This window comes from Bos indicus, chromosome 13, assembly GCF_029378745.1.
Source record: "Bos indicus isolate NIAB-ARS_2022 breed Sahiwal x Tharparkar chromosome 13, NIAB-ARS_B.indTharparkar_mat_pri_1.0, whole genome shotgun sequence".
NCBI classification, from domain to species: domain Eukaryota; kingdom Metazoa; phylum Chordata; class Mammalia; order Artiodactyla; family Bovidae; genus Bos; species Bos indicus.
In genome coordinates, this window is record NC_091772.1 from 46,721,671 (window position 1) to 46,748,045 (window position 26,375).

The 26,375-nt window shown below is 41.7% G+C and overlaps 1 protein-coding gene across 5 annotated transcripts in view; it reads left to right on the forward strand.

Annotated features, from left to right (window-relative positions):
- Nucleotides 1-26,375, forward strand: part of DIP2C (disco interacting protein 2 homolog C) — a 294,165-nt gene that overhangs the window by 161,244 nt on the left and 106,546 nt on the right. For 4 of the 5 annotated variants that reach the window (XM_070801128.1, XM_070801126.1, XM_070801127.1 and 1 more), the window contains 3 exons: nt 5,725-5,835; nt 16,602-16,727; nt 19,624-19,833. In XM_070801128.1, coding sequence (XP_070657229.1) covers nt 5,725-5,835; nt 16,602-16,727; nt 19,624-19,833 — 447 coding nt within the window. Of the gene's footprint in view, nt 1-5,724; nt 5,836-9,408; nt 9,537-16,601; nt 16,728-19,623; nt 19,834-26,375 lie in introns of those variants that run through there. The other variant, XM_070801130.1, reaches the window with a different exon arrangement.

A 26,375-nucleotide genomic window follows, 5' to 3' on the forward strand; every position in this document is an offset into this window, starting at 1 on the left:
GGTGATAAGCAGGTCAAGAACTTGGGAACAGCAACTGTTTCTCTGTGCCAGGAACCTGGAGGCAGGAGTGGGAGGTGGCTCATGAGGAGCGTGAGGTGGAGAGAGGCTGGCGGTCAGGGAAGGAGCCTGGGCCTCGGCTCTGGGGTCCACAGGGTGCAGAGGAATGAACCAGGCACAGTCTGGTTGGATTGAAGAGAGACTGACATTCATGGCTGTGGTGGCCCTGGGGGTGGAGAGGTGCCTGGAGCAGCAGGTGGCATCTGACTGTGACGGGTCAGAGCAGTGAACTTTTAACCTTGAAAATAAAGTGCAGGGTGGGGAAGAAAGGAGCCGTGAAGGATGGGGGTGTCTGAGAATGGGCTGGGGATGTGCCACAGGCATAAATGGAAGTCCCAGGAGGGTGCACACTCCAAGGCGTGGACAGCTGGGTTTTCCTCTCTCCTGTGCTGTCGTTTTGTTTCCTCTTTTCGTCTCATGCATCTCTGCTCTCCCCCGACTGATGAAGAGTTTTATTTAGAGTCCCATTGCGATTCTAGATGGAACAAAAACTCACTGAATTGTATGTGAGTTGACGTGTTGCAGCCCTCTGCACGAGCCTTAAATGTTTTACTTACTGGTTCAGCAGTGCTTCCTGAGTTCCTTTTGTGAGCCATGGGCAGCACTCAGCTGCAGGCAGACAGCCAGACAGTTGTTGCCTTTTCTGGACTCTTAACATGCCTGTTAAGAGTGCTTTAACATGTCCAAAGTGAGGATCCATGCACACACCTTCATCACACAACCTCAGCAGCTTTTAGCTGCTCTGAGTTTGTTACTGGGTAACAGTCTGGAATTGTGGCAGTTCCCATCTCTCTTTATAAGACTGTTGGTTGAACAGTAGTTTTGTGGTGAGATCACAAAACTACCTCTTCCCAGATTCAGAGTACCAACTGGACTTGGTCTGTGTGACAAGTGACCACTGCATCTGGAGTGCAGTACTGAACAGCAGGGAGCCTCTGCTTCAGGGGCCTGGCCTCTGCCTGGCTCTGAGTGCACCAGGAAGGGGTGCCCATCACACATGGATGGACACTACCAGAGTGGCACAGACACAGTTCTGGGCCTTCGATTGTTCCCAGTGAAATGGCAGAAGCCTGTCTCGTACAACTATGTTAGTAATTTAGTAAATACACAGCGCTTACACCAGTGCTGTAAAGCATTGGCTGTGCCTGTCAGTGCTGCCTAAAGATGGGAAACTGAGGCCCCGGGTCACAAACTGTGCCGCCAGCAGGTTGGGGCACCATCTTCAGAGCATGGCGTTGTCCAGGTGCATTGCCCTCATGTCACGTGGGATCTGAAGCAAGTGGTGCTTGATCAGTGTTTGTGGGAGAAGAGATCCAGTCTTGATCTTTGTCATGTTTTTACCTGAGAAGAATTTTTTTTTTTTTTAATCCACTTTGCGTTGCGTGTTTCTGGACAGTTACTCCACCTTCCTTGGGACATCCTCCCTTCTATTGAAGACACACTGGCCATCTTGGGCTGTCCCGAGAGCTAGGTTGCAGGGATGCCTGAGTGTGGGACCCCAGCAGTGGTGAATACTGGGCTGTAACTATGTATTTTACTGATTATTTGTGGTTACTCTTGCTGGGAGGCAGCCCATCCCTCCAGCAGCATGTAGTCAGCTCCTCTTACAATGGGTCACAGGCAGGGCCCCTTGGTTATTGCCCCAGGTCCTCCTGTGTACCAGGTCATTCTAATTTGGAACTGCTTATTTGACTGAAGTATGTTTAAGCTACCTCAAATTTCATTCACAGTGAGGTCAGGTAAAATCCAATATTTGAAATATGCACACTTATATTTTAATCTCTGTTAATGTCCTGAGGCTGGTGACTTATTGAAGCTATCCTCATTTTGTCTAATTTATTCATTTTCTTTTTAAAACTTTTAAAACCTTGGGTTGTAAACTCTTATTTTTCTGCCTTTGAGAGTTTGCATACTGCTGTATGCAAACTTAGCTTTCTGAACACAGAAGTGTAGGGTCCATAGCAGGTGAGCACTAAGTTACATGTCGTATAGCTGAGCTGATTTAGAAAAGGCAGAGGAACTAGGAATCAAATTGCCAACATCCATTGGATCATAGAAAAAGCAAGAGAATTTCAGAAAAACATCTACTTCTGCTTCATTGACTACGATAAAGCTTTTGACTGTGTGGATCACAACAAACTGTGGAAAATTCTTCAACAGATGGGAATACCAGACCACCTTACCTGCCTTCTGAGAAATCTGTATGTAGGTCAAGAAGCAACAGTTAGAACTGGACATGGAACAACAGACTGGTTCCAAACTGGGAAAGGAGTATGTCAGGGCTGTGTATTGTCACCCTGATTATTTAACTTATATGCAGAGTACACCATGTGAAATGTCTGGCTGGATAAAGCACAAGCTGGAATCAAGATTGCTGGGAGAAATATCAATAACCTCAGATATGCAGATGACAGCACCCTTATGGCAGAAAGTGAAGAGGAACTAAAGAGCCTCTTGATGAAAGTGAAAGAGGACAATGAAAAAGTTGGCTTAAAGCTCATCATTCAGAAAACGAAGATCATGGCATCTGGTCCATCATTTCATGGCAAATAGATTGGGAAGCACTGGAAACAGTGAGAGACTTTATTTTCTTGGGCTCCAAAATCACTGCAGATGGTGTTTGTGGCCATGAAATTAAAAGACGCTTGCTCCTTGGAAGAAAAGCTATGACCAACCTAGACAGCATATTAAAAAGCAGAGGCATTACTTTACCAACAAAGGTCCATCTAATCAAAGCTATGGTTTTTCCAGAAGTTTGTGTATGGATGTGAGAGTTGGACCATAAAGAAAGCTGATCACCAAAGAATTGATGCTTTTGAACTGTGGTGTTGGAGAAAACCCTTGAGAGTCCCTTGAACTGCAAGGAGATCCATCAGTCAATCCTAAAGGGAATCAGTCCTGAATATTCATTGGAAGGACTGATGCTGAAGCTGAAGTTCCAATCCTTAGGACACCTAATGTGAAGAACTGACTCATTGGAAAAGATCCTGATGCTGTGAAAGATTAAAGGCAGGAAATGAAGGGGACGACAGAGGATGAGATGGTTGGATGGCATCATGGACTCAATGGATATGAGTTTGAGCAAGCTCTGGGAGTTGGTAACGGACAAGGAAGCCTGGTATGCTGCAGTCCATGGGGTCGCCAAGAGTCGAACGTGACTAAGTGACTGAACTGATAGCTGGTCTGCAAGTGCTGTGACTGCACTTCCCAGAGGAGGGATATGGCCACCTATGGACCTGGAAGGGTCAAGGTTGAAACTAATTCCAGGAAGCATATTTGAAAGGAGTTGATGGGTAATAGTACTGAGACTGAAAGCTAAATGTGTGTGTGTGTGTGTGTGTGTGTGTGTGTGTGGCACTGTTTAATCTTGGCAGCTTGACAGTGTGTGTTAGCTCTGCCTCTTCCCAGAACTGCCCTTTGATGTCAGTAAATGAATAAAGTATGAATCTCTAGGACAGGAGAGTGGAGAAATAATGACGTGTTTTTAGGCTCTATAAGGTTGATGATTAGAGGCATCTTACTTGGCCACGGGAAGGAAGGCAGCAGGTGAATGGACTGATGAAACCATGATGCTGGGCAGTGTGGGTAGGCATGGCTTCTAGGCAACAGGTGATCACTCCTTCTGCGTTCCTGCAGAGAAGTTTGCTGTCTGGAGAAAGGGAACTAAGAGCCTCCAGAGTCAGGGACACCAGGCAATACTGCACCAGAGGCCCTAAATCAGAGCACAGTGCTGAAGAAGGAGAACAGCTCCACCCTGGTGATGAACACTGTGCTTAGTCACAGGCAAGAGACTGCACCTTTCTTCTTTGGGCAAATGGAATAGCCTGGGTAAAAGACCTGCTGGAAATAGATCTGGTTATGCCCCTGCTGCAGAACGTAATGCTTGTTGGCAGCTCCTAATGTAAAAAAAGGTGTAAATGGTGACAGAGGAGAGAAGAAAAAAACAGATTTACATAAAGATATAGCATCAGATTTGCATTTAATAATTTAACTTCTTGACAGTGATTAACATGAAAGGCAATGATTATCCCTAACCCTAACCCTAACCCTACTTGCAGGGCAGTAATAGAGACGCAGACACAGAGAATAGACTTGATACAGAGTGGGAAGGAGGAGGTGGGACAGATCGAGAGAGTAGCACTGACATACATATACACACTACCGAATGTGAAATAGACAGCCAGTGAGAGTTTGCTGGCTGATGCAGGGAGCTCAACCCGGTGCTCTCTGCCAGTCTAGAGGGCTGGTGGGATGGGGTGAGAGATGGGAGGGAGGTTCAAGAGGGATGGGACATATGTTTACCTATGGCTGATTCATGTTAATGTATGACAGAAACCAACACAACATTGTAAAGCAATTATCCTCCAGTTAAAGATGAAATAATTTAGCTTCTCAACAGTAATTGGCATGAAAGACAATGATTATACATAATTTTCAAATAAATACATTTATACAAATAAATTAAAAAAATTTTTAATATATGAATAATGTTGCTTAGAATTCTAAGGTTTAATAATGTAAGCACCAGGTAATTACTATTTTCCTATGAGACTTAATAGTACTCTTTGATTTCATAAATTATGTGCATCTGTTTGATAAAAAATATAAAGTAATTCTTTCACAAAGTAATTTTTTCAAAGATCCTCTGTAGCAATAACTTGAGAAAAACTTGGAGCTCTGAATGGTTCAGTGACAAGAACTGCTAATTAATGACAGTGACGTTAACACACTTGCTAGATGAAGGACTCGTGGAACCTAGCACAGAGCTGCAGTGTACAGTACACTTTTGTGCAGTTCTAACATAGCAAATGTAATATGTGGAGTCCACAGACATTCTGTGAAGAAATGAGGTGCAGAAATCCCCAGTGTAAGAGGAATATTAAACTTCAAGGATGAGTAGCTGGCTCTTGTGGAGCCATCATGGTAAACCAGGGACTAGACAGTTTTGGGTTAAGACTGCTTTTTCTGATTCAGTTTCTGTCAAGTATTACTGGCCCTTTTCTGAAGAAGCAGCAGTTAATCTTTAATGCCTAGCATTTCCTTATTCTGAACTGTGGTAATTAAATCTCTCCTGTAGTACCTAATAATTTTCTCTGGATTGTGCCTCTGGCTACTCTGTTTCTGAATAGCTGTCACGTTGGCCAGAGTTAGGTCAGCTTTTGGCCAGATACTGAATCATTTTTATCTGATGATTTTAACAGTTTTGGTAATTCTTCAAAGCTATATTGAAATATGGTTTGTTCAGTTGTTTAGCATCAGGTGGAGTAAGGTTGCAAGAGTTTGAAATTTTGAATGAAGAAAGATGAAAGTTTATTATGTTCAGTCCTGGCAACCTGGATTATAAAAAGACTCTACAGGACTTATTTACAGTTACTTTTAATTTAATGATAATTATAATTTTAAAAATTGTTGCTGTGGCTTATTCTGTATCACTTCATGTGCACCTAACAGGCATTTGTGACAGGAAGGAGCCTGGACTGGTGCTTCCTTTCCTGTTCCTCATCTGGGCTGTCCCAGCCTTCCATGCCCACTCCCCTATGTGCCTTAGCTTGGCTGTGGGAAAACAGAGAGTCAGGGCTTTATTCTGCCAGATGATTTGCTTGGCAAAGTTAGTTAACTCCAACTGCCAGTCAACCTCACCTTACTTTGCTGTTTTCCTTAACCCAGGGGTGGATCAAGCTTTGCCTCCAGAGCGCCGGGCTCCAGTTACTCCTTCCTCTGCCTCTCGCTATCACCGCCGAAGGTCCTCAGGGTCACGAGATGAGCGCTATCGGTCAGGTAAGCTCAATGTATTACAATTACTACATATTGCCAGATGTAATGTGGGTGGTGGTGAAATGCATGAGTGGACACATGTCTGCAGAAGCTGTGTGAATGCACAGCAGTGTATTCGGGTGTGTTTGTGGTTGGTTGTGATGTGCAGATGACCTCTTACCTCAGACATAGATACACCCTCCAGGGCACACAATAAAATTCAGTAAAAAGTAACTCTTTTTATATTTTTAAGATAGTGTCCATTATTTAGAATGTTACAATAATTTAAAATGTAGTAACCTTTTGTAAGCCAAATTTTGCTCATTTTTTAGGTGTTACAAAGTTTAACACTGGTTTCAAAAATCTTGGTTTTACTGTTCCGATCTTAGTTGCTAGTATTTTTTCCTTCTCTTTTAACCTCAGTGATTTGTTTCTCAAGTAGAGTTTTCAAAAAAGAAATAAAATTCTTAATAATTTGTATGTTGTTTATTTCCTTTGTGTTTTACGACACTGCGTATAAGAATGCTGTCTTCATAATTCTGCTTTATAGCAGTCATCTGGGTTCAACAGGCTTAAATTTCTTCCATTAATTTAGCATCAGGAAAGTTGTATTGTGATTAATGTTTAATTTTTTCCGCCACCATCTGGATTCCAGTTGTTTTCTATTGATTCCCTAACTATAATTTTTTTTAAAGAAAATTATCAGTAAGTGTTGTTGCTGGAACACCAGTTCAGGATACATGTGGATTGCTGATGATGACAGTCCAAACTATAACATTTATATATCACTTTATATTTTCAAGTACTTGCAATGGTGTTACCTCAGTTGGTTTTTATAACAGAAAGGTGGCATACATACGGCTGTTTCGTGCTGCAGAAGAGGACGCTGAGGCTGCGAAAAGTGAAGTAGCTCAGCCACTTCACATGGAGGCAGGTGGATCAACCCTGTGAGCCTCTCAGTGTTGTGAGTCTTTCCCTTACTGGGGACTTGAAGGATAAGCCGCCACCCTTTCCACCAAGTTCAGGAGCTGTGTGCTTGACTTCCTGGCCCAGCTCTCCTTTCTAGATGGGAAGATGGCATAAGACAGACTTTATGGCGTCAGGAATCTTTATGTGCAGAAGCAAGAAGAATGGACTGGAGAAACTAGGAAGAAGGCCAGTGCAGCTTCACTGCTGCGCCTTCTGCCTTCTTGGCTGTCTCAGGCCTGATGCCTGGGACAATGCGTGGAGGTGGGATGAAGGCAGGGGTTTGTAACCGAGTTTACATTCTGTGTTTTCTCAGGTAGTTTTATCCTGGCACATACCAAGAGCTTGTCTTACGTTATTCAGGCATCTCAGAGGCCCCTTTCAGATTAATTAGAAGGGTAGCACATATATATGTGCTGTCAACTTGCTGTGGAATGCTAAGATTTACTCCCTTGTCATGATTCTGTTGTGCATTTTATATATCATGCACACACACATAGATACATGTACATAGTCACACATACGGGAGACATGCAGGTAGAGACCCACATGTACACATACACAGACATATGTGTAGGCATGTGCATAGACAGACAGTAGACAAGTGTTCACTCTTATCCGTATCTTTTGGCACTTGGACTTTATCCTGAAGATGATAGGGTTCCATTCAAAGATTTTAAGCAGAGTCACAATTGGAGCAGGTTGGGGTTTGCAGATGACTTTGGTAGCACTGTGGAGTACGAGTTAGAAGGGAGGATCCGGAAGCCCCTGGATACCTGAGGTATTTGTACAGGATATGAATCAGTGCCAGTGAGACGTGAGATGTGGTGAGTTAAGGCAGGGTTTTGTGAGAGAGGGGGTTTTGGTGACCCTGAGATGTCTAGGTTGTACAGCTGTATAGATGATCCTCTCCGGGTCTGCCATTCCAGAATTCAGTTTCCCATTTGTAGGTTAAAGGTGGTGGAATTTGCCCCAGCTATTTACTTACTATGTAGAGAATACATGAAAAATAGTTCAGGTACGCCTTCAATTATCATGTAAGATGTGAAAAATATTATTCCATATATAGTTTAAATTTTTTTTTTTAATTTATACTCTCAATTTTGAATAAATAATGACTGCTTAGTTTTAAGGAGCAGACATATCCAGAGGATCTTTCTATGTGCTTTTGAAAGCTCAGCTGGGTTCTCATTTTCTTTAACTGACTCAGTTCCACCATCATATGGGATGACATCCACCCTAGAGGAAAGCTAAGGAGGGCCTTTGGGGCATCCCTGGGCTCATTTGATAGTCTCCTTCGCTATATGTCATTATCTGCTGTTTCCTGGTTTTAAAATACTCTAATTAGTTTTCTTAATTTAGGCATTTCAATGCTAAGTTACTTTCTTTTAGAGTTTATGCTCATATATTGTGTTTTTTTTTAAGTGGTATAAAATCTTAGAAGCTTGTTTTAATCTGTTTTGAGTATACATGTTTCAGGATTTTATTTTCTCCTGTACCAGCACAGAAGATAAAGGACATTTAAGAGAAAAGGGAGGAGGGAGGAGGGTTCAGGATGGGGAACACATGTATACCTGTGGTGGATTCATTTTGATATTTGGCAAAACTAATACAATTATGTAAAGTTTAAAAATAAAATAAAATTAATTAAAAAAAATTAAAAAAAAAAAAAAGAGAGAAAAGGTTTTGTGACTCTCAGAATATTTTACTTTCTAAAATTCTTTGACCACTCTCAGTAGAGTTACTTTAGTTGTTTCAGTGACCAAATTTATCAGCCAATAGGTAATTCTGTTATCCTTTAGACAGTTGACTTAATTAACAGTCAGTCTGGTCAACCATATAGCCACAGACTTAACATCTCTTGGCTATATGTTTTTATTTTTAAACCCATTGCCTTACATGGTAATGAACTCCTACTGGAATTCTTTATAGAGTAAAGTGTACCTCTCTTTTTAAATAATTTCCTTTCGGAACTAAAATTTGATTTGGAAAGTGAATGAATAAATAGGCATTTACCAGGTACCTAGAAAACATCTACCTTGTGCTCGTTCCACCTCGAATGTCTTGGAGTGCTGTCTTCCTCCAGGAGGAAGAGCTCAGAGGCCAGGGAGCTGTGGTGGCGTTTCAAGACCCTTTCATGAAGGTCTGTGAGGACAAGCCATTTCCAGGATAATGCTAACACATTACTTGCCTCTTTTAGTCTCATTCTTTTGTGAATGTACAGTGGGTTTTTCCAGAGGCTGCCTGACATGATGATGTTATTCTTACAGCCAGTGGAATCTGTGATTATGAAGTCGTGTATTTTTAAAAGTTTTTCAGTTTCCTTTCTAATTCAGTAAGTATCAAGGCATTAATCCCATAAGTAAAACTTTAAAGGTTTTCATCAATTTTGGGGTATAAATCAAAAAATAACATTTTCTTATTTAGAAGACTTAAATTAGACTGCATACTCCACTTAGCATTCCTAGTAAAAGACAAGCTGTCTCTGTAAAGCTGAATCATCCAGCATGGTGGTCAGTATGCACAGGAGAAATTTTATATTTAAATTAATGAAATTAAATAAGATTTGAAATTCTGTTTCTGTGCTTTTTTTACTAGCCACGTTTTAAGACAAGTGACTACTATACTGGGCAGTGCAGATATGGAAAATCACCACCACAGCAGAAAGTTGTCTTTCATAGTGCTGTGCTAGGTTGTGCCGAAGGTTGTGTAAATATGGAGGAGAAGGCAGAAGATGCAGCTGAAGACAGTTTTTAAAGGTCTGCTTGTCTAAAACTAATAAAGCTTGATAGTTATGCCTAGTCATTTAATAGAAAAAAGACACAGAGTTGGATTTCAGAAATATGTATAGGTAGTTGGGTTGGGGTAGGTTCCTGGTTGAAGCAGGGATGTGTTAAGAGGATTTGTATTTCAGGTAAAAAACAAAAAAGTGATTAATCAATTTATGGAATATACCAAAACAGTACTTTGACATTGATACAATAGTTACCAAAAAATACTTATATTAGGTAGGAAGAGATCCTGGAAATTAAATAAGGATTTAACTTAAGAAGCCAGAAAAGAGAAATTGAATGAGTTTACAGAAAGAAGAAATGAGAAAATAACGTGAAAAAAATGGAATAGAGGATATAGATTTGGTTTCCACTTGGGCATGTGGTGGAAGCACAGAAATCCTCATACACAATCCTTACACAAGAAAAGGCTTCAGTTCAGTCCCTCAGTCGTGTCTGACTCTTTGAGACCCTGTGGACTGCAGCACACCAGGCCTGCCTGTCCATCACCAACTCCCAGAGCTTGCTCAGACTCATGTCCATTGAGTCAGTGATGCCATCCAACCATCTCATCCTCGTCATCCCCTTCTTCTCCTGCCTTCAATCTTTCCCAGCATCAGGGTCTTTTCCCACGAGTCTGTTCTTCACATCAGGTGGCCAAAGTATTGGAGTTTCAACTTCAGCATCAGTCCTTCCAGCGAATATTCAGGACTGATTTCCTTTAGGGTTGACTGGTTGGATCTCCTTGCAGTCCAAGGGACTCTCAAGAGTCTTCTCCAACACCACAGTTCAAAAGCATCAATTCTTCTGTGCTCAGCTTTCTTTATAGTCCAACTCTGACATCCATACATGATTACTGGGAAAGCCATAGCTTTGAATAGATGGACCTTTGTTGGTAAAGTAATGTCTCTGCTTTTTAATATGCTGTCTAGATTTGTCATAGCTTTTCTTCCAAGGAGCAAGCGTCTTTTAATTTCATGGCTGCAGTCACCATTTGCAGTGATTTTGGAGCACAAGAAAATAAAGCCTCTCACTGTTTCCAGTGCTTCCCCATCTCTTTGCCATGAAGTGATGGGACCGGATGCCATGATCTTAGTTTTCTGAATGTTGAGTTTTAAGCCAACTTTTTCACTGTCCTCTTTCACTTTCATCAAGAGGCTCTTTAGTTCTTCACTTTCTGCCATAAGGGTGCTGTCATCTGCATATCTGAGGTTATTGATATTTCGCCCGACAATCTTGATTCCAGCTTGTGTTTCATCCAGCCTGGCATTTTGCATGATGTACTCTGCATATAAGTTAAATAAGCAGGGTGACAATACTCTTTTCCCGATTTGGAACCAGTCTGTTGTTCCATGTCCAGTTCTAACTGTTGTTTCTTGACCTGCCAGCAACCCTTCTTTGAGGCATTAAAGAACTGAGGTCATTGGGCAAACTGCTGATCCCAGAATTGGGCATGGATAATGGAAACTATGAAAGACTAAAGACATTGCTAGAATTCAGAAACACTGTAGCAGAAATGAAGAATTAACTCATTGATAGACTAAAGGTGGATAGGTCAGAAACTCAGGTCTGCATAAAGAAAGGAAGAATGCTGGAGAAGGAATAGATGAAGATAAAATCCTTTGTTTTTCTTATTCTTAATGGTAAAGAACCCTCCTGCCAGTGCTGGAGTCTTAAGAGATGTGAGTTCAATCCCTGGGTCAGGAGGATCTCCTGGAGAAGGGCATGGCAATCTTCTCCAGTATTCTTGCCTGGAGAATCCATGGACAGAGGAGCCTGGTGGTCCGTGGTCCATAGGATTGCAATGAGTCAGACACAACTGAAGTGACTAACACACACAGTTGATCTTACAGATAAACATTTGGGTGATGATAGCATATTAATTAGTGAATGAATGAAAACAATGTTACAGGAGAGAGGAACTAGAAATACTCTGTTGTAAGGTATTCATACCACCCTAGAGTTACAGTGTTATTTGAAAGTGAACTCAGATTAATTGTGAAATATATATTATGAACTCAAGGACAATCACTGAAAGCAGTTTAAACATGAAGTATAATTGATACGCCAGAAGAGAAGAAGAATGGGATCCTATAAAATACTTAGTTAAGGCTAGAAAAGGCAGGAAAAGAGTGGAATACAAAGAATAAATGCAACAAACAGAAAACAGTAACAAACATGGTAAATAGTAATCCAAGTATGTCAATAATAACTTTGTTAGTAAGTGATCTAAGTACACCAGATAGAAGGTGGAGACTGTCAGAGTGGGTAAGAAGCGGAACCCACTTATATTGTCTATTTGAGAAATCCACTTGAAATAGAAAGACACAGATGTAGAAGGATACAGTGCGGACACTAATCCAGAAGCATGAGTAACTATATTAATTTCACGTAGAGCAGACTTCAGAGCAAGGAAAATTATCAGAGAAAAGAGCATTGCATAATTGTAAAGGGGTCAGTTATTTAAGAAGATACAATAATCCTTAATGTGTACATGCCCAACAACAAAATATGAAAAAACATGTGAGATAAGAACCAGTAAAACAGAAATAAATGGACAAAGACTTTAACACCTCTGTATTGATAATTGACAGATCCAGCAGGCAGAAAGTCAGTAAGGGCATCAATCAGCTGGATTTAATTGACATCCAGCAATAACAGAATACACGTTTTCATGCTGGATACCTCAAGATATACTGTATTCTGAGCCTTAAAATAACTCCTAACACTGAAAGTGGTAGAAATCAAAGTATACTCTCAGACCACAATGGAATTAAACTGGAAATCAGTAATAGAAAGGTAACTGGGAAATCCCCACATACTTCGAGGTTAAACCACACACTGCTAAATAACACTTGGGTCAAAGAAGAAGTCTAAGAAGTTTTAAAATATTTTGAATTGAAGAGAAAATGAAAATACAGAGGATCAAAATTTGTGGGATGTAACAAAAGCATTGCTTAGAGGAAGACGTACAGCATTGAATGGTATAGTTGAAAGTTCAAGAAGCATTAAGAAACCAGGAAAAGTAGGGAAAGTAAATTAAAAGAGGAAAATAAATAAAAGGAGAAATAATGAAATTGAAAACAAAGTAATAGAGAAAATCAAGCCTAAATCCTGTTTAAAAGATCATTAAAACTGATACTCTAGGCAGGTTAAGAAAAAAATAGAAAACACACAAGTTACTAATGTCAGAAATGAAAAAATTAACATTACTACTAATCCCGTAGACAATAAAAGAATATTATGGGGATATTACAAACAACTCTGTGAATACAAATACAAAAACCTAGATGAAAATGACCCATTCCTTGAAAGACACAATCTGCCAAAACTCACCCAAGAAGAAAGAGGCCATCTAAATAGGCCTATGTCTATTAAAAACACTGAAACAATAATAGCCTTCCAAAGCACCAGGCCCAGATAGGTTCACTGCTGAGTCTATCAGACATTTATGAAAGAAGTTGTACCTGTGTCCTGTATTCTCTTTGTGCAGATAAAAGCAGAGGGGCTACTTCCTAATTTATTCTGTGTGGCAAGCATTAACCTAATACAAAAACTAAACAAAGATACTACAAGAAAGGAAATCTACAGACTCATATCTCTCATGAACATAGGTGCAGAATTCCTCAAGAAAATATTACTAAATCAAATCCAAAAACAGAAACTATTACACAACACAACCAAGTGGGATTTATTCCAGGTATACAAAGCTGGGTTAACAGTGGAAAATCAGTTAATGTCATCTATGCTATCAACAGCCTAAAGAAAAAAAAGGCCGTGTCAATAGATGCAGAGAAAGCATTTCACAAAATCCAGTACCCATTTATGACAAGAATTCTTGGCAATCTAGGAGTAGGGGAGAACATCCTCAATTTGATGAAGAATATGAAAAAAATTAGTTAATATTTGGTGGTGAGACTTCCCACTAAGATCAACAACGTGGTAAAAATGTCCCATCATCATTACTTTTCAACATCATACTGAAAGTCTTAGCTAATGCAGTAGGCTAAGTAAAGGAAATTAAAAGTATACATGTTTGGAGTGATGTGATTGTTTATGTAGAAAGCCCTAAAGAATCAAGAAAAATTTGAAAACTCATAAGTGATTATAGCAAGGTTGTGGAATATAAGGTTAATATTAAAAAGCCACTTACATACCAGCAATAAACAATTGGAATTTGAAATTAGAAACAAAGACCATTAAACTATAATTTAAAAGGATACATGCACCCCTATGTTCATAGCAGCACCTTAACTAAGGACCGAAGTTAACTCCATCAGTAGGGGACAGACTTTAGTGAAGTCCCCACTAAAATGCATGGTCTGCATCTAGTCATGAGGAAATATCAGAAAACCCAGGCTGAAGACAATCTACAAAATAACTGGCCTGTATCCTTTGAAGTCCTAAAAGAAATCAGTCCTGAATATTCATTGGAAGGACTGATGTTGAAGCTCAAACTCCAATACTTTGGCCATCTAATGCGAAGAACTAACTCAGTGGAAAAGACTCCCATGCTGGGAAAGATTAAAGGCAGGAAGAGAAGGGGCCGACAGAGGATGAGATGGTTGGATGGCATCACTGACTCGATGGACGTGAGTTTGAGCAAGCTCCGGGAGTTGGTGATGGACAGGCAAGCCTGGTATACTGCAGTCCATGGGGTTGCAAAGAGTCGGACACAACTGAGTGACTGAACTGACTGATCCTTTAAAATGGCCAGTTTCATGGAATGCAGAAGCTGGGAAACTGGTCCGAATCTACAAGGGCAAAGAAAATCTAATGAATATGTGCACCCATGATCCTGGATTGAATCACAGACTAGAAAGACAGAATAACTGCAAAGGAAGTTACTGGGACAGTTGGCATCATTTGAACTTGCAGTTTGAATTAGATGATGGTAGTATATCATTGGATTTCCTGGGTGGCACTAGTGGTAAAGAATCCACCTGCCAATGCAGGTAGGCGTAAGAGACATAGGTTTGTTTGCTGGAAGAGCCCTTGGAGCAGGGTACATCAACCCACTCCAGTATTCCTGCCTGGAGTATCCCATGGACAGAGGAGCCTGGCAGGCTGCAGTCCATAGGGTCGCAGAGAGTCAGACACAACTGAAGCAACTTAGCATACACACACAAAGGCTATCATTGTTACATTTCCCAATTTTGAGAATTCACATTATGTAAGAGAATATCTTTGTTTATAGGAAATATGTTGAAATATTTAGGTATAGAAAAATATGGTAGCTGCAGTTTATTTTCACATGATTAGGGGAAAATCTTATTTAAAGAAAGCATGGGGTCAAATATAAATGGTGAGTTTGTGTAAAAGTTATACCAGAGTTCTCTGTACTATCCTTGCAGATTATTTTTTGTAAACTTGAAATTACATCCAAAAACTTAAGAACGAGAAGTATATAAAGCAAAGTGTTTGATGTGTGGAGAACCAGTGTGCTCATTAATGAGCCCTTTAGTTTTGTTCAGTAATGTAAATTCAAGTCATTCGGTTACCAGTTTTCAACCTAGGAGTTTAAGAGTGACCAGAAACTGGGTTTTTGTCTTAAAGTACTTTGAATTTAGGTGAGGAGAGAAGAGCAGTACACACACAATCTGAACAAAAAATAATAAAGTCATTGTGTTTGGTATGTGATATGGTCTAGAACAACTGTTGGCAAATATTTTCTGTAAAGGGCCAGATAGCAAATATTTCTAGCTTTCTAGGCCATTATGGTCTCCGTCACAACTGCTCAGCCCTGCTTTACAGTATGGAAGCAGCCATAGATGACACACACAGAAATGACGCCTCACTGTTCCAGTGAAACGTTATTTTAAGGAGAATGCAGGCTGCATCTGGCCTAAGGGCTCGTCTGTGTTTGCCCTGACTCTCAAATGTTAACAGGGTGGGGTTTCTTAGGAGCAATTACAGAACAGTGTGGTTAGTGGTGAAGCTGTGGGCCCTGGAGGTGCTCACACCTGGTTCACACCCAGTCATTGCCACTGACAAGTTACACTGGGAGAGCTTTACACCTTTGCTTTCTTGTTTGTGAAATGGGAATAACGAGAGCCTCCTCCATAGAACGTGTGGAAGTTGGTGAGTGTAGTCATACCCTGACTGCTGCCTTCTGGCCGCTTTTCCTGGCTCCTCTCTCATTCTCTAGATGGCACCTTCCCAGCAGCCAGGATGATCCCTCATCCACTCTTACTCCTCAAGCCCATGCTTCCCTGTCAGACTTACAACCACTCCTGCAAAGCCCTCATCCTGGTGGGTCCCTTGGCTGGTGCTGTATGTGTCTTGCTGGCACCACCCTTATGCACAGTGCAGGGCCTTTGAGTTAATTGTTCCCTGTCTTGGAGGTTCTTGCCTTACTATTCAGATTTCCCAGTAATAGATCTCTTCCCTGGCTTCACAATTAAGTAGCCATTCAGTCTTTTTATCTGATTTCCATTCCTATCCCATTTGACGGTCTCTTGTCTGTCTTTGGCCCTTTAGAAAGTGACCTATGTGACAGGTAGTACCTTGTCCACTTGATTCTCCACACCCAGTCCTGAGGCCACTATCTTACAAAACAGGCATTAAAAAAGATGGGTGGAGTTAATGTAATGGGTTAATATACAAAGATTACCTAATATAAGGACTGCTCCATAACTCATATTTAAACTGTTAGCTAAAATCATTACTGTACATATCTGGTGTACATACTTCCCTTAACAGACATGAAAATGAATTATGAAGCTGGAAAATGTGACCCATGAAGAAATATTTGAAGATCAAGGACTAAGAAAAAAAAAAAACCACAGAGATTTACATCCAGTATCTGATTATACAGATTCTAGGGTAATAAAATGAATAGTTAAAAGTCTGCAAATGAATTTGAATGCCTTTTTCCTAGCGCTTTCAAACTGTCAGGCTTATATTTACTTTCCTTCCTTCCCCACTCTTCCATTTGTGACAGTGTCTGTAGGAAGATAGACTCTGTTACAGGAACAGAAACAAGGCAGAGAAGCTTGGGGCCTTGGGGCTGTCTTCAAACAATAGAGTGATTGAGCTCCCGCTTTGTTTCAGACGTCCATACAGAAGCTGTCCAGGCTGCGCTCGCTAAACACAAAGAAAGGAAGATGGCAGTGCCTATGCCTTCCAAACGCAGGTCCTTGGTTGTGCAGACCTCGATGGACGCCTACACACCCCCAGGTGAGCAGCAGGCCTTGTTGGCTTCAGAGAGGGATGAGCAAGCCTTAGAATTAGGTTAGTGCCAGCAACTGCAGTCTCTTTAGCTTTCAAAATCATGGTGCTATAATTCAGGCTTTTAAGAACCAGAAGTCCAGAAACAGTGTATATGCTCTAAATAAAACTCGGAAGGAAAATTGGCATGATTATGTATGCATTATAATGTCTATGTAAATATGCATTTTAAGATTTTAGACGCATAAATATGATACAGACTTTTGTTAAAGTCCTATAAAATTGAATTCTTCACACAGCAAGAGAAGTTGGATTTCTTCTCTGCTTAGACTGGTGTATGCATATTCTCAAGTCTTCAAACTATCAGTAGGTTGTAATGTTCTGTTAAGAAATTGAATGAATTGAAAAATTTAGGCAGTTACTTCCCTGGTAGCTCAGTTGGTAAAGAATCTGCATGCAATGCAGGAGACCCTGGTTCGAGCCCTGGGTTGGGAGGATCCCCTGTAGAAGGGAAAGGCTACCCACTCCAGTATTCTGGCCTGGAGAATTCCATGGATTGTCTAGTCTATGGGGTCGCAAAGAGTCGGACACGACTGAGCGACTTTCACTTTCAGGCAGTTACTTAAATCTGGTGACATCAGTTTTTGCTGTAAAGTGCAGATAGTATTTTTGGGTATCACAGTTGCTTGCTTTGCCATTGAGTTACTAAAGCTGCCAAGGGCAGCATATCAGTGAGAGACGTAGCTCTGTGCCAATAAAACTTTGTCATGAAAATAGGCAGAGAGTTTGGTCCACAGGTCTGTCTACCCCTGATATATATGGTTGAAGGTAATACCCCATTTATATTTCTGCTTTTGTTTAATCTTGAGTTTTATGTAACTACCTAATATCTCTACTTAACTCTGTGCAAATAATTATAATCTATAACATGTGGCACTAGAGGTAAAGAACCCGCCTGCCAATGAAGGAGACACAAGAGATGTGGGTTCAATCCCTGGGTTGGGAAGATCTCCTGGAGGAGGGCATGGCAACCTACTCCAGTGTTCTTGTGGCGAATCCCATGAACAGAGGAGCCTGGAGGGCTACAGCCCATAGGGTTGCAGAGTTGGTCACGGCTGAAGCAACTTAGCACGCACATACGCACGCACGTTATTATCTTCAAAACTGAAGTGAAGCACAAAATTAAATGTCCACGTGTCTGTTAGAAACACAAAGTATTGAGCCTAATTTACTTGATTTTGTACGTATGTATGTATGTATGTTTGTGTGTGTGTGTTTCTTGTTCCAGCATTATTCATGGTGTGGTTGCCACTCTCTTTTCTGCAGACCTGTTACCTGGCACACCCCTTTGTTCACAAGAGAAATTTAAGGTGGAATAAGAATAGTTGAATATATAAAGCACTTTTTGGAGTCTTGTAAAGTTTAGTCCTGAGTGTTTGCAAGCAGTGAGGGTAATAGAAGCACGTACTTCAGCTTAGGGATGTGATCAGGTATGTCCGGTACTAATTCAGACCACTCTTCAACTTCTCATGCCTTCAGAAATGAAAGTTCTGAACTTTGTAAGACAAAATTTAAATATAAAACTTAGTTATTTTGTGTTTTCTTAAAAGATAATACAAGAAATGTTCTTTATCTCAAGAATAGAATTTTCTAATAGGAAAGGGAGTCCTTTTTGCTGATTTCCTTACATTCCTTCATTTCTTAATTCTGAGCCATAACATGTAATTTGAACTGTTTTTAAATCAGCACGGGATTCACTGATGGCTCAGATGGCTAGGAATCTGCCTACAATGCAGGAGACCCGGGTTCAGTCCCTGTGTCGGGAAGATCTCCTGGAGAAGGGAATGGCAACTCACTGCAGTATTCATTCTTGCCTGGAGAATTCATGAACAAAGAATCCTGGTGGGCTACAGTCCATGGGGTTGCAAAGAGTCAGACACAACCATAATTAGTATACTTAATCCTATTTGTTTAGTTTGTGGTTATAATTTGCCAAAATACGAATGTGAAAATTTTACTTTTGTATGTGTATAACAAACAGAACGGATTTACATGGATAACAAACCCACTTCAAATATATTTTAACCAGATCTTTGAAACTAGACAATATTCAGGGAGTTGGACATTTTTCTGAGCCACTTTTTATGGGAAATACTGAGTCTGAAGTACAAGGTGTGTGTGATTTATTTGTGTGTGCACTTTTCTTTATGTTGACTCCATCCTCTGGGGTGTTACTGTGTCATTCATGATGAAAGACAGAACTTCCAGGAGAACAAATCCTGTACAAGTGTCTTTGCAAAATATAAAAGAACATTATTGGAAATGTCATTTTTGGTGCATTTAATTGTTTGGTTAGCATTTTCAGGTATACTGTATAATACATCTTGTAAGCTGTCATTTAGAGTCTTGAGATAGTTTTGTACAATCATAAATGCCAACACTATCATTATAAAATTTTTTATTCACAACCTGCCACACTCACACACAACTTAAAATAGCATATGGCTCAGAGAAATACTTTGAATAAAGAAGGGCTACAGAGCATCACACTTTGAACACTTTAAAGCTTAGTGTCTTAGAAAATGCCACCATGGCCTTCTTGCTTGGTGTCTGAGTGCACAGAAAAACATCTGGTTATCCCCAGCGTCTGGAGTGGAGGACAGGTGAGGATGTCTTTGAGTTTGGAATTTTAAGAAGATTCTGGCATATATATGTAAGGTAAGGTGCTCTGGATGAAGACCTTGCTATACTGAAAAATAATTTGTCACCTGAAAAGCTTGTGACTTCTCAAGAGTGTTCGAAGGTCATTTACCAGTTAGTGTGTGGGGTGGGTCTGTGTTTGGAGAGGGCCTGGGCCTGGGAGTGCTGCTTGCCCCAGTTGCAGCTAACTGCCTCTGTCCCACAGATACCTCCTCTGGCTCAGAAGACGAAGGCTCGGTCCAGGGTGACTCGCAGGGGACTCCCACATCCAGCCAGGGCAGCATCAACATGGAGCACTGGATCAGCCAGGCCATCCACGGCTCCACCACCTCCACCACCTCGTCGTCTTCCACCCAGAGTGGGGGCAGCGGTGCTGCCCACAGGCTGGCTGACGTCCTGGCGCAGACACACATAGGTGAGTGCCTCGTGGCAGCCGGCTGTGCTGTTCTCCCTGTCCGTGCATCTGAGTGGCTGCTGAGTGTCCCTACCCCTTTTAGTTTGCATTTTCCCTGTCTGTGCATCGTGGCCTCAGAACCCACTCGAGGGACAGGTCAGACCTGTTTCTGCCCCTGGGCTGCTTTGCTGCGTTGGCTTTACTGTTCTGTGAAACCCTTGGTTTTTACTATTTTTTACATCCTAGACGTCTTCTACAACTATAATTTAGAAGTTTTCTGTTCGTAGAGAAATGCGTTCTTGCTCATTAGGGAAACATGCAGCCATAGCTGGTTACACATTTTCTTCTCTTCATGCTATAATGCACTCCTAAGTAACATTTTAATCATGACTAATAAGCATGACTGGGCCCTTGAGAGTGAGTTTGCCCTTACTTTGAAAAGGGGAGACTTTCATCACTGCAGCTTTCATCATTATAGCAGTTTTCTGCTGTAGGCATTCAGATTTCTGGGGTGGTTCCCAGAATGTATGTTAGGTTATGAGAAGTGGGATCCTTTGTATTTAAAAAAGCACAGAGTTAGGAAGCATTGGCAAGGTGTTTGAAAACTGTAAAAAAGGAAATTAAGTAAGAGTTGTTAGAGGAAAAGAGTGTATTGAATGAGCACTGGGGCTCTGTGAGCCTGGAGTACCTGACGGTGTCTGTCGCTGCCTCTACCCTCGCCTGACGCTCACTGTGCCACATTCATCTGGTGTATGAGCTCCAGATCTGTTCTCATCCATTTCCAGCTGTGGATTGAGATTTTTAAATACTTAAATAATATTAATATTCATAAAAATAAATCGCTTGCTTTGAACTTGGTGCCAAGATGGTTCAGTATGTTCTCCATTCAAATGATGTGGAGCAGGGTCAGCCACGTCCAGGGACACCAGTGCAGTGGTTGAGCACTGAGCACAGGGCAGGTGCATGTCCTTCTCCCACATCTAGCCTCATATCCAAAAAATCCCCATTTAGAAAATAGGCTAGTGAAATGAATGAATTCGATACTCGGCCACCTTCTCAGATTCACATTCACACAGTATTTTTTTCTAGATTACTGTCTCCATGACAGTCAGAGGAGTTCCATACTGACTTCTAGGAATTGGCCCCAGTGGCACTTGCTCAGCGTGCAGCTGAGGTTAAAAGCCGCAGCCTTTCCAGAATCAGCAGTGAGGCCGATTGTCTCCCAGCGGGACACAGGGAGGGCTGGCTTCCTCAGCAGTCACTGTTGGCCTGCTCTAGTTTGTTAGTGGAAAGAAGAGGAATGATCTGTCCTTCCTTTGCCACCTTTCCGTTGCGAATAAAAAGGGGAAAATAGGAAAATTCTTCACAGTTTTTAAAGTAATGCTCACATGCAAAGTGGCATTATTAAATTTGAGTTTAAAACATTTTTGGTAGCATATGTTGATTACTGTGTACTGAGAAACTCTATTTGAAATCAGAGAAACTGTGACCATTACATATTTTTGGACACTAAAATTTTTCCCGAGTGTTTAGGAACCTGAGACAGTCCCTCGGCGCTGTCAGCGTGCTGCATCCAGCAGCCACATGCACAGGTGGGGCATAAAGCTCCTTCCACCTCTGCCCCTCACTCTGACCTTTGGAATGTGTGTTTCCTGATTCAGTTCACTTTTAAGGAAATATCTTCAATCTTACCAAGAGAAATACATAATTTTGGACATATTACTCCCTGCATTTGTTTCTCACTTTATGAAGTTACACACGGAATATTGGAGGAAATTATAGCACAGATAATTTAACCTACCCAGACTATAAAAGATTGCATTACTCATGTGTGTTAAGCCTCAGTGTAACTAAAAGAGAGCTTCTGTGTATGTGACATTTCACTAATTTCTAATTTGGCACAAAGATAAGCTCCTAGAATATCTAGGAATTTTCTATAAATGCAAAACAAATTTTGTTGAAAAAAAGCAGTGGCAAAATAAGAAGAAAAGGAGAATTAAGATTTTTTTTATCCCTGTGACAAAAGCCAAAGAAGTGAAAATTCAGAATTGACAGTATTGGACCTTTTGTTGAGGCCATCAAAAGCCTGCAAAATAAGAAAGTATTATGTGTACGTGTGTGTTTTAAGGTACGTAGGGTCAAATAAACCACCACTTTGTACCTTGGGTGCAAAGAGGAATGCACCTCTCGAGGTGAGGCACTTGGATAGAGTCTATGGAAATGTCTCTCACCCGGTGGGCAGAGGGAAAATGAGTGGTTAGAGACCACCAAGTGACAGACAAGTGAGTGGTACTTCTGCACTGTCGTCTTAGAAGGAAGTCCTGTATCCTTGTATGTCCATCCTGATGCACAGGGGCACCACGCACCTCCTGTCAGACTGGCTTAGTGGATGACGTGGTCCCCATCCAGGGAATCTTTGTTCCTGTGGCTCTGCTAGATGGTATTCACACTTGAGCACTGACAATGAGGGCTCGAGGCATCCCTGTCACAAGATGCTAACGCCTGAGGTGTGCACATTTGTGACTCAGGAAGATGGACGCACCGTGCAATGGCCTCTGCAACCTATACAGAACAGGGCCTCCACATTGTCAAGAGAGAAAACCAGAACATGTTTACAGAACCTTCGTGCATGCCGTGTTCCTGAGACAATTGGCAAAGGATTAGTACCTCTAAAATACTTTATCAGAAGTCAAGGGGCATAATTTAGAGTAACCAGAAGAATTAAAGCAACACTTGAAACTTCAAGAAACATATTTATAAAAAGGCACTGGAGTAAAATATTATAGGAATTAGCTACATGGAAATAGAGAAAGTGAGGAGAAACTATTAATACATTTCTAGATTAAGAAATAAGAACAAAGCAGAATAGATAACATTGTTATACATTCAGCATCAAAATTTGTATAGTCAAGAAATTAAAGAGACTTCTTAATGAGCTACAGATGTATAGGTAAGATGTGTGTCATCTTTGTGACTGATGCATTTGAAATGATGTCTCATTTATGTTTCATCTGCATGTGTAGGGGTATATTGTCATTAGCCAGATATTCATAGAAGTAATTGCATTTCCAGAGTATCATAGAGTTTATCAGCATGAATGCTGCTGTTTGTATCAGCAAGGAAATTCTCATCAGTTTTCCTGTATCGATCCTGCTAAGCAGGTAGACATGCCTCCATGTGCTTGATGCATAATTAGCCTGGAGCCTGGCATTTGTTCAGGATCTAGATTCTGGTTTTCTAGGGAATTTGCTCAGAGGGCTGAATGTAATAAATAACCATAATTTATTTATGTATAATCATCCATAGTATCACTTCTTTCATAATCTCTTTACTGATACTTCTCAGACATTTACAATCTTAAAATACGAACTGCACACCAAGGATGGTGGTATTAGGAAAGCCTGCACCACTGGGGCTGGGGTCTCTCTGCAACATTCTTGCCTCCCTTCCTGGCCAGGGCGTCCCCAGCAGCTGGAGTTTCCTGATTCAGAGGCAATGTCCGCCAGTTTTTCCAGGAAAGGGCCAGAGAGTGGGTGTCAGGCTTTGTGGGCCATACAGTCCCTGCTGCCGTTCCTCAGTGCCCTGGCTCAAGAGCAACAGACAGTGCGTGAACAGCAGGCATGGCTGCGCACCAGCAAGACTTCATTTATAAACACAGCTGACAGGCCACCCCGTGAGCCATAGTTTGCCAGCTCCTGTTGTAGAGAATTTTAAACCATGCTATTGAAAAAGTAAGCAGGAAAAGAAAATTTGCATTAGGTAACACAAGGCCTGTGAGACTCTTCCATCAATTACTGCGTGTTTCTGTGGCTCTGTGGGTGATTCTGTACTAAAAGAAGCCTGGCTTGAGAGGTATATCTCTTTGGCCAACATGACTGTGGGAATTTTTAGTTAGGTCCTAGGTTTGGCTTCTAATCCTGCATTTTCTTCATCTGTTCATAATAAAGCTGAGATCTACAGATACTGAAATTAAGGGAATGTCACCATGGATCTTAGTCTATCTCCTTGTCGAACATCTCTCACCACTGATCCCTTTCCAGCTCACATGTTTCCCTGTCTTTCTCCATTCATGTTTTTGTTTTTTTTTTTTGCTGTGATTCCTTTTCTGGGAAAGAAAGCTCCTTCTTTCCAAGGCTCATCTTCTTGTCCTCATTCTGGATCCTGGCTCCTCCCACATCTGCTGACTCAACTCTCTCCTCTGTTGCGGCTTCACTTCTCTCCTCTGGAAACCAGAGCTCTGGTTGTGATGACTACTTTTTCTCTCCTCGCCCGCTGGTACCACACCCTGGTTCTCCTTCCCCTCTGCCCTTGCCTCTCCTCTGGTGGCTCCTCTCCCCATCCTGTCTCTTTGTGTTCTTGCCCATGTCATCCACTCCCACAGTCTTTAAGGCTACCTGCTCTTTCATGACTTTCAAATCCTTACTTCCTTCTCCCATCCACATTTCAGAGTGCCTCTTGACCCTGCCCCTCAGCCTGGCCTGTGTCCTGAGATCAAGCTGTCTAACGAGGTCCTGCTGTCCTCAGACCAGCAGAACCCTTGTTCTGGGCATTCGACTGCCACGTGTAATGCAGGCCTCCTTCTGCTCCATCACTACTCCCTGGATCCCGGCTCCAGGCACCACACCTTTAGTCTCATTACTGTAGCCCTTCTGGCCTCTGTCTGTCCTGTTCATGCTGTCCTTGTTGCCCTGTTGATGTTGTCAGGGCACAGATCTGCTCCTGCCGCTTTTCTCCAAAAATGCTTTGGGGCTTTTGCAGCTTGAAACTGATTTTATTTATTTGAATTTTATACTTAGATTCAAAGTCATGGCTTTTTACCCATAATTATCCTAACCCTTCATCCAGGACATGCTTCATGCTGCAGGAGTACCTGGGGCCTGCTGCTCACACCTTGGTGCATAGAGCAGAGCGACATCTGTTCAGTTCAGCTCAGTTGTGTCCAACTCTTTGCGACCCCATGGACTGCAGCACGCCAGGCTTCCTTGTTCAACACCAACTCCCAGAGCTTCCTCAGACTTGTGCCCGTTGAGTCGGTGATGCCATCTCATCCTCTGCCATCTCTTTCTCCTAGTGCCTTCAATCTTTACCAGCATCAGGGTCTTTTCCAGTGAGTCAGTTCTTCGCATCGGGTGGCCAAAGTATTGGAATTTCAGCTTCAGCATTAGTCTGTCCAATGAATATAAAGGACTGATTTCCTTTAGGTTGACTGGTTGGATCTCCTTGCACTTCAGGGGACTCAAGCGTCTTCTCCAACACCACAGTTCAGAAGTGTCAATTCTTTGGCGCTCAGCTTTCTTTATAGCCCAACTCTCACATCCATACATGACCACTGGAAAAACCATAGCTTTGACTAGACGGACCTTTGTTGGCAAAGTAATGTCTCTGCTTTTTAATATGCTGTCTTTTCCCAAAGTTCAAATACGTATGACTCAGGAAGTAGTAACAGTTATTTACGCTTTATGCACTTGAGTCTCACAGATTTATTTCCTGGAACTCATGAGAGGAAAGGATCCCCACACAAGGGGAGAAATGGCAGAAGCAGAGCCTGTGGGCTTGAGCACGAGGATGGCAGTGTCACCATCACTGCCGAATGTGTGGGTGCAGTGTTGCTTGTGCCCTCAGCCTCAGTGAGGAGCAAGTGTCAGCACACTGCAGCTCCACTGATGAGAACGCCGAGGCCTAGGGAGTGGATGTGGCGCCCATGGCACCAGCTAGTAAGTGGTCCTCAGGAGCCAGACCCCCATCTGTCGGATGTGGGAGCACCTGCTCGTGACGCCCGGGGCTGGCTTCCCCTTGGCTTTTTTGTTCCAGCTTGGACCTGCTGGTTAAAAACACACAGAAATACAGTTAAACTTAGCATAAATGATAAAATTCCAGTGTCCCCATCACAGCTGTCTGCATCTGTGGTCCTGCAGGTCTGTGGTAGTTGGAGCCCTTTGGCAGGAAGTTAAGTTTGTGGATGTAAAAGTCGAGAAGCTATTGTCAGGAGTTAAAGGTTTCTCTTCTGACTGCTATATTTAGAATGGATAACCCAACATGGACCTACCATACAACACATGGAACTCTGCTCAATGTTATGTGGCAGCCTGGATGGGAGGGGAGTTTGGGGGAGACTGGGTACATGTACACGTATGGCTGAGCCTTCCCTGTTCACTTGAAAGTATCACAGCATTGTTTGTTAATCAGCTATGTCCCAATACAAAACAAAAAGTTAAAGATTTCTGTTCTGATATTAGACTATCCTGAGATTTGTCTAACAGTAGCTGTCAAATTTTTATGGGATATTTGTGGCATAAATGTGGGAAGAAGGCCGTTCCAGGTCTGAGAACCTGTGTAATCCTGCTAAAGTCAATTTCTTAGAGCTTTGGCTAAGAGAAATATTTGAATATTGAACCCTTTCTAACCATCTCCAGGTTTAGTCTACAAATCTGAAAAGCAACTGTGAATTGCCATTAGCAGTGTTTCACACACGCTCTCACTGGTAACCACGGCATACTGTTCTTTCCCCAAGTGATTATTAAAGAGTAAGGAGATAAATCTTCACTTACATTGTCATGTGTCAG